The 9405-nt window shown below is 47.9% G+C and overlaps 1 protein-coding gene across 1 annotated transcript in view; it reads left to right on the top strand.

Annotated features, from left to right (window-relative positions):
• Positions 1-9348, top strand: part of rilpl1 (Rab interacting lysosomal protein-like 1) — a 14065-nt gene extending 4717 nt beyond the window's left edge. Inside the window, exons 3-7 of the mRNA XM_083639294.1 lie at positions 649-767; positions 1248-1493; positions 4647-4801; positions 4887-4991; positions 8931-9348. Of these exons, the coding sequence (XP_083495420.1) occupies positions 649-767; positions 1248-1493; positions 4647-4801; positions 4887-4991; positions 8931-9069 (764 nt within the window). The 3' untranslated portion in view covers positions 9070-9348. The remainder of the gene's footprint in view (positions 1-648; positions 768-1247; positions 1494-4646; positions 4802-4886; positions 4992-8930) is intronic.
• Positions 9349-9405: the final 57 nt, after the last annotated feature.

Raw genomic sequence — 9405 nt, 5'->3', positions numbered from 1 at the left:
AAAATCCCTATAATAACAGAAATCTACTCTCAGTGTGTTCTTGCTCATACCTCTTGGTGTTGGGTCACCTCACCAGGTATGTTCTTGCTCATACCGCTTGGTGTTGGGTCACCTCACCAGGTATGTTCTTGCTCATACCTCTTGGTGTTGGGTCACCTCACCAGGTATGTTGTTGCTCATACCTCTTGGTGTTGTGTCACCTCACCAGGTATGTTCTTGCTCATACCTCTTGGTGTTGGGTCACCTCACCAGGTATGTTCTTGCTCATACCGCTTGGTGTTGGGTCACCTCACCAGGTATGTTCTTGCTCATACCTCTTGGTGTTGGGTCACCTCACCAGGTATGTTCTTGCTCATACCTCTTGGTGTTGGGTCACCTCACCAGGTATGTTGTTGCTCATACCTCTTGGTGTTGTGTCACCTCACCAGGTATGTTCTTGCTCATACCTCTTGGTGTTGGGTCACCTCACCAGGTATGTTCTTGCTCATACCTCTTGGTGTTGGGTCACCTCACCAGGTATGTTGTTGCTCATACCTCTTGGTGTTGTGTCACCTCACCAGGTATGTTCTTGCTCATACCTCTTGGTGTTGGGTCACCTCACCAGGTATGTTGTTGCTCATACCTCTTGGTGTTGTGTCACCTCACCAGGTATGTCAGAGAGAGAGAAGCAGGTGATGAAGAAGCTGAAAGAAGTGGTGGACAAGCAGAGAGATGAGATTCGGGCCAAAGACCGTGAGCTTGGACTGAAAAACGAAGACATAGAGGCAGTAAGTTTTAAAAGTATTGGTCATATAGTTCAATATAAAGGAGTTTTCTATTTCTTTCACTCTTACTATTTACCCCTTTACCGTTCTTTCTCCCTGTCTTGTCCTCTTCTGTTTCTGTCTCTCTCTCTCTCTCTCTTTCTCTCTCTCCTTTCTGTCTCTCTGTCTCTCTGTCTCCCTCTCCTTTCTATCTCTCTCCCCCTCTCCTTTCTGTCTCTCTATCTCTCTCTCCCCCTCTCCTTTCTATCTCTCCCCCCCCTCTCCTTTCTGTCTCTCCATCTCTCCCTCCCCCTCTCCTTTCTGTCTCTCCATCTCTCCCTCCCCCTCTCCTTTCTGTCTCTCCATCTCTCCCTCTCCTTTCTGTCTCTCTGTCTCTCCATCTCTCCCTCTCCTTTCTGTCTCTCTGTCTCTCTCTCCCCCTCTCCTTTCTATCTCTCTCCCCCTCTCCTTTCTGTCTCTCTGTCTCTCCCTCTCCCTCCGTAGCTCCAGCAGCAGCAGACGCGTCTCATGAAGATCAACCACGACCTGCGCCATAAGATGTCGGTGGTGGAGGCCCAGGGCAAAGCCCTGATCGAGCAGAAGGTGGAGCTGGAGGCGGGCGCTCAGGCGCGGGGCCAGGAGGTGGGCGCCCTGCGGCAGGAGATCTCACGCCTGAGGGAACGCCTGCAGGGAGACGCCCCCACCCAGGGGACAGAGGAGCCCCCGCCTCAGCCCCCCTCACCTGCACAGGTACAAAACCCCCGACAGAGTTCCGTGGGAGAATGTAGTCAGTGGAAACATTGGAGTTCTCGTTGCATTTCGATTTGATCTTGAGATTTGAAGATGGGCTTTTGCAGTCCTTATGAATCCAAATGAAACACAAACAAGATACTGTCCGGTGATACACCAACATCTGCAGGGCATGGGCATCAGCACCCCTCTGCCGTCACACATTTCGGTGGTCACAGATTTCGGTGGTCACAGATTTCGGTGTAACAATTAAGGGCGCCTGAAATGGCTGAGAGGCCGCTCTGCCCTCATGGAGTCTGCGTTATTGTCCCAGCCCTTTGACCAGCCAGCTTTTCCTATGCAACCCTTTATGAGAAATCCTCTGTCCTCTCCTTCCGGGTTTTGGCGGGGCTTCTTCTTCACTTGTTTTTGGACCTGGAAGTGCGGTACTATTTCAGAAGGTGCATAACAGAGCCCTCTATCGTATAACAGTGAAAACACGGATTGCCGGAAAATCTCGTCAATGGCGAGGAAAGAGTTAACATTGTACTCATTTTCTCACAGGAGCAGGGAAGCAGAGGGGTCAGTAAATGATAACATCAAATCACTCCTACCTGTCTCACGGATTAGAGCAGGGAAGCAGAGGGGTCATAAATGATAACATCAAATCACTCCTACCTGTCTCATGGATTAGAGCAGGGAAGCAGAGGGGTCATAAATGATAACATCAAATCACTCCTACCTGTCTCACGGATTAGAGCAGGGAAGCAGAGGGGTCATAAATGATAACATCAAATCACTCCTACCTGTCTCATGGATTAGAGCAGGGAAGCAGAGGGGTCAGTAAATGATAACATCAAATCACTCCTACCTGTCTCATGGATTAGAGCAGGGAAGCAGAGGGGTCATAAATGATAACATCAAATCACTCCTACCTGTCTCATGGATTAGAGCAGGGAAGCAGAGGGGTCATAAATGATAACATCAAATCACTCCTACCTGTCTCATGGATTAGAGCAGGGAAGCAGAGGGGTCATAAATGATAACATCAAATCACTCCTACCTGTCTCACGGATTAGAGCAGGGAAGCAGAGGGGTCATAAATGATAACATCAAATCACTCCTACCTGTCTCATGGATTAGAGCAGGGAAGCAGAGGGGTCATAAATGATAACATCAAATCACTCCTACCTGTCTCATGGATTAGAGCAGGGAAGCAGAGGGGTCATAAATGATAACATCAAATCACTCCTACCTGTCTCATGGATTAGAGCAGGGAAGCAGAGGGGTCAGTAAATGATAACATCAAATCACTCCTACCTGTCTCACGGATTAGAGCAGGGAAGCAGAGGGGTCATAAATGATAACATCAAATCACTCCTACCTGTCTCACGGATTAGAGCAGGGAAGCAGAGGGGTCATAAATGATAACATCAAATCACTCCTACCTGTCTCACGGATTAGAGCAGGGAAGCAGAGGGGTCATAAATGATAACATCTACCTGTCTCATGGATTAGTAAACGGATAACAACCTGTCTTTTACTCCACCAGCTGGGTAGAGCTGCAGCGACGGCTGGGGCCGCGGGCTCAGCCGGGTCAGACACACTGACCCCGCTGGGTCCGGGCGGCGGCTACGAGCCCGCCCCGCGGCCCGTGTCCCTGTCCCTCAGCCCCGAGGGACACGAGGATGGGGACGAGGAGGTTGAGGAAGAGGCAGTGTTGCTTTGGGTAATGCAGGCGCGCTCGGCTAACAGCTAGCGAAGTGGTGTGTTTGTCCCGGCCTCTAACACTACGCGTGCACTCCTCCGGGGAAAAAAACAAGCTCACGGGTAGCGACACAAAGGTGAAGTTGTGTCTCGATGTCACGTGTCATTTTTTTCAGACGTGTAGTTGAAAAAAATGGTGACCTTTCCCCCGGCTCTCTTACTAAACCTGCCTGTGTGTTTATTGCCCATGAGTAGTAGAGTAGTGCTGACGGCTTGGCATGGGTGTGTTGAGACCTAACAGACAGTGCCAGCGGGATTGTTCGCCACTCAGCCAACTGGGTGAGACTTTCCGGGCGGCGGTCGTGACCTTTCTAAATATAGACGAGTGAGACAGCTCAATCTCTAACAGCACACAACATACTCCCTACAATCACTGTGATCCGCTAAACACTGACTACAGTATGTTTACATGGACTGCAATATTCCGAATTTTAACCAGATTAACCCATTGATACCTGATGCAGCATGCGGTCTTAAAGGGATACACACACAAATGAGGCATATACACGCAAATGCTGCATCAGGTAGCAATGGGTTAAGACGATACTCTGAATAAGACACTGCCACGTATACAGCATTTTCTGATTAGCTGGACCGGAATAAGGTCATAGTCGGAGTAAGCAATAGCCGAATTAAGACGTGGAATATTCCGATCTTAGTCGCATTGCGACGCGTACGGCAGTCCAACTGCTTAACGACGCATGGTCTAGCTTCCAGTGAGCGTTGCGCAATTGCTTACGGAAGAAAAGAAGATTGCCACCAGTAAAGGGCTGCAGGGCGGGCGAGCCCGCGCAGCGGCCGAGTCTAGGAATCGAGCGCGCATAGCACGCGAGATGCCTAGTTTAAAATAGTTTCAATAGTCAGATTATTGTAGTCCATGTAAACTTAGTCACTGACTAATAAAAGTGTTGTTTCGTGTGATAGCAGTAACAAGTGTGGCAAGCAGTCAAGTAATGTATTTGCTGCTCGGTGCAGCGAGTGACCTCTGTCGGCTGCATGAGTGACCTCTGTCGGCTGCATGAGTGACCTCTGTCGGCTGCATGAGTGACCTCTGTCGGCTGCATGAGTGACCTCTGTCGGCTGCATGAGTGACCTCTGTCGGCTGCATGCGGTGTTACAGTTCCTCAGGTGTTGATTGAACAGACAGTGGTTGTCTTAGGTTTGTAAGTACAGGCAGAGCTTTGGTTTGAAGGGAGGAGGGAAGGGGGACCACGTTTCAGAGGTATTGGAACTAGGCCCACTGTCTGACTCTTAGTTCACCCTTTGCCACCAGGAGGCGATGTGCGATGATGAGGACATGCCCGCTGTGTTCCAATATTTTACAAAGGTATCCTTACTTCCTTCCCTCCTTCCGTCCTTTTCCCCCGTTCTCGCCTCCTCGGTGTGATGTGGTTCTCTCTCCACCAGGAGGCGCTGTGCGAGGAGGAGATGGGAGGCCTGGACCCCAAGGACCCCAACCGGCCGCGCTTCACTCTGCAGGAGCTGAGGGACGTCCTTCACGAGAGGAACGAGCTCAAGTCCAAAGTCTTCCTGCTGCAGGAGGAGCTTGCCTACTACAAAAGGTACTCAGAGGGCGTAGTGATTAGCCCTCTGTAACATGATGAGGAGGATGATGATGATGATGATGGTGGTGGTCTTTCTTTGCAGTGAGGAGGCAGAAGATGAGATGGATTTTCCGACTCCTTCGCCCTCCCCTGAGCTGAGGGCTCGTCCTCGTTCTTCTGCTCAGCCAGAGTCAGGAATCAAACGCCTGTATGTTGTACTCTATTGCATGCAAATACACAAACACACACACACACACGCGCACACACACACACTCGCACACACACACACACACACACACACACACACACACACACACACACACACACACACACTCGCACTCAAATGCATCTGCTCATGAACACACTTGCCCGCAAAAATCTCACAGCTCACTTAACTTTGAGTTTAGTCAAAGTGTCGTTTTTCCACTACACCCTAGGACACTCACTCAGATAGCACCGCATGGGCAAATTGCACAATGTATGTATTTGGTCCCCACATGCACAAGTAATTGACATGTCGTTCATTAAGAAATATATGCAAATACAATTTTGGTGCAAACATGCTCTGCACACCCAGGTAGCCCTGCCACATCACCAGTAGCTGTAGTGTGCACCCTGCACACTACAGCTTTAAGACCACAGGCTGGCAACATTAGCTCAGTGTTGGGTGTCATATCATCTGGCCGTGTTTATATAAGACTGCATCAATATCTTGTGCATTGAAGATGACTTTCTATGACACTGTCAATAAGCAGGTACAAGCAGCTGGACATAATGTCATCCCACACAGAGGCAACATGATCGAGAATGTAAAATAGGAATACCGTGGTTCAGCGATGTGCATGATAATAATGGGTGTTATTCTGGAAACAGCCTATGGTTTGTTTGGCCTGGTCTTCAAAAGCATTGTAGATCATTTACAATTGTTAGATTCTGATGCTTCGTGGGTCCGCATGGTGCAGCGGTAGATGCCCTGCCTACCAACATGAGGGTTGCAGGTTTGAACCCCCCCCCCCCCCCCCGTGTTACTTCCAGCTTGGCACAATTGGCCACAATTGGCCGTGTCTGCTGGTGGAAAGCCAGATTAAGGGTATGTGTCCTGGTCGCTGCACTAGCGGCTCCTCTTGTCGGGTTCGGGCGGAAGGGGAACTGGGGGGGAATAGCGTAATCCCCCCACGCGCTACGTTCTACCAGTGGAAACCCTCGCTGTCAGGTGAAAAGAAGTGGCTGGCGCCTGCACATGTATCGGAGGAAGCATGTGCTAGTCTCCGACTCTCCCCAGATCGACAGAGGGGGTGGAGCAACGACCGGGACAGCATTGGCCAATTACAATTTTCGAGATTCTTTTTTAAATATAAAAAAGACATACTGTATATTCTCACTCATACTTCCTCTGTGTCAGTGTGGAAATCAGACTTTATTACAACACACGGTTAGAGGCAGTGTGACTTGGCCCCCACTTGGCTTAAAGGAGAATTTCGTTTTTTTCAACCTGACAAAATCAGCCCAAAACACTCAGGCACACACACTCTTCCAATGTTGCTTTAACCATTGGAAAGTGGTTAAAGGAGAATTATTTTCCACACTGTATGTGTCTAAGGGACTCATCGTGACATATGTTTTTCAAATTGGTCGAGAACTCACCAAGATAGCCTTGTTTACAGCTCGAGCAATGTGCTCAAACAACTACACAGTGTAACTACACAGGGCAATCCCGTCAATACACTTAGATCGTTAGGTTTTCTTCTATATCAGACACAGGTTTGTGTTCCTACCTGACATGTTTCGACGGCAATACTTCCGTCTTCATCAGAGGTGTCACTAGATGGTGTGTGACGTGCCTTAAACAGCTGATGTTGTTTACAGAGGCGTGGTCGTCCTGTCAGATTTGACAGTTTCAAATTTTCAAATTCAAAAAACGTTTGCACGTGCGCTGTGTCAACACGGAGGATTTCACCTCTCGTCAACAGCGCTGTGCTGTGCTTCTCTCTCTCTCCCCTCGCCTCTTCATACGCACATTTTCCCTGTCCGACAGCAAACCCCGGAGAATAATATTCATGTATAGAGTCGTTTCCATGTTGCCAAACACTATAATGACAGTTTGAGTCTCCCAGCGGCAAACCAAGCAGTGCGGGATTGCCCTGTGTAGTTACTGATAGTTGTTTGAGCACATTGCTCGAGCTGTAAACAAGGCTATCTCGGTGAGTTCTCGACCAATTTGAAAAAAATATGTCACGATGAGTCCCTTAGACACATACAGTGTGGAAAATAGGGTCCTTAAAATGAAATTCTCCTTTAACCACTTTCCAATGGTTAAAGCAACATGCATCTGTTCCCAGCAGAAAGTCCCAGCCTGTAGGAAAATGACTAGTAACCATTGGAAACTGCACTCTGGCGTTTGCAGCAACAGAGGAGCACAATGGGATGTTGGTAATAGAAGAAGCCTAACATTGAACATTGAATAATTTATTTGGCACATGGTTGAATCAAAGAGTATGGCACACAGGACAGGTAGAGCACATGGTTGAATCAAAGAGTATGGCACACAGGACAGGTAGAGCACATGGTTGAATCAAAGAGTATGGCACACAGGACAGGTAGAAAATATGCAAATATAATCATTGTGTTGTATTAGTGAACTGGGCACTACCTCTCATTTGGATAGCCTTAATGATGTAAAAGTCATTGGCAATTGTGCAAAATGATTTGAATATGCATGACCAGCTTTACTTTCCAGGCCGCACTATCAGGCACGCGCTCCACTCTTTGTGCATGGTTAATGAATCGCATGGTATTCTCATTCGCTCACGAAAGAGACAGGGTGTTCTTGTCACATGCTTTATGATCTCTACACTAAAAGCAACTACGGCATGACTCGGGTTCTTTCTGTTCATTTGGTTCCAGCTTTATTTGAACTTGAACAGAGCTTTTGGGGCGAAATAGAGGCCTAAAGGTTGATGTGGTCCCTGTCTCTGTTACCTGTCACCTGTCTGTCTGTGTGTTTGTGTCTTTACCTCTGTGTAACAGGATCTTCACAGCCATTATGCCGATGGTGGCAGCTGGTTTGATCCCAGATGACCCCACTTTACAGCCAATCAGACGCCTCATGTCACTTGTATGACCCTATCCATTGGTTGGCCTCAGTGTCCATCAGTTTTCCCAGCTAACAACCTTCCATCCCTTGCATGCGTCGGGGGGGTCATCATTCCTTTTGTAGTATTCTGATTGGCTGATTGTGGGGCTCTCTGAATCATTTGTCCAGTGGGAACAATGTGGATCATTGGAATCAGCCAGTCAGAATAGACACGTGTAGTGCGCTATCGTCCCTAATCGACCAGAATAACCTGTGCTCCAAACTTACACGAATAATTCTGTGGGATTTATGAACTGAAGTGCTTTTAGTTCCCTTGCAGTGGTTAGTGCACTGCTCGGGTAACATAGGATAGAAGAGCTAATTCCAGAGATAAAACTATATATTTGTGTCGCACACTTTAATGACGATACACCAAGAAAGTACTGCAGCTATACACTCATCACATCCTTACTGTAAACAAATGAGACCATTGTCGAGAAGATTGTCAGCTTCTGCCGGCTACGACAGTGAATGTTAAATTGTGTACCGACGACCAAGTCGGATTTGGTGGGAAATCTGCTGTGTTGCTTTAAGGCACAAGGGGGGGGATTGTTTTACAGCACAAAACTGGAAGAGTGCACTATTTAAAAATCACTTCCAACATGTTTATCCTCTTCAATATATGGAAACAATATGGGAAATATATGCCTTAACTTTGAGAAACACTAGCACTAACAATGCCACTAGCGATAGATGCTGCCAATCACCTTGTCTAATCATTTGTTAATCATAGCATGGTGTCACAATTAATTTGACACTGACATAATGATGTTAACAATACTACACATAGCTCCTTTAAAAACACTGACATGAGATACAAGATTTACCACTTTACTTCTGATCATTCTAACACCTTGCTAAATATGATGTTCATTGCATACACTGTCACATAGTGAATATATTTCATTTGTAAATCATCGTTTTAGTCACTTCATTAACAGGTACATGCGTAAGCATTGAATGACAATTTGATGACAATGGCGCTCTCTCCTCCTCTCCAATGTCTCCTCTCAGGTTTAGCTTCTTCTCGCGGGACAAGCAGCGGGGCTCCGCCTCCCAGCGGAGCGCGCAGTTGGACGACAGCCTGGGCTCGTGGGCGGGGAAAGAGGACGTGTACACAGAACAGGCCCAGGAGGCTTTGCAGCACATGTAGTCACTGGACGGCACTTGACGAGGTTGAACTCGAACGCCAAAAACTCATATGTCCATCCCTCGAGACAAAACTCATATGTCCGTCAACTCGAGGCGATTCTCGCGGTCACCTTGTTGAGCGTCGACGCACGCGATCCACCCGGGCGACTCCGCCCAGCACTTCTGACATATCATTTTTGCTTGATGTGAGCGGAGCGACCGACCGACCGACGGGAGGATCGAACAGGATCGACTCCAATTTAGGGAAAAGAAACCTCCTGAGAGTTTATTTAGACGAACACACGAGACGTACAGTATAGAATCAACGAGCACATGCACATACATGTTCTAGAGAAAG

Source organism: Poromitra crassiceps (genome assembly GCF_964638095.1).
Source record: "Poromitra crassiceps genome assembly, chromosome: 6".
In the NCBI taxonomy this organism is placed as follows: Eukaryota; Metazoa; Chordata; class Actinopteri; order Beryciformes; family Melamphaidae; genus Poromitra; species Poromitra crassiceps.
This window is presented reverse-complemented; position numbering and strand designations above follow the sequence as displayed.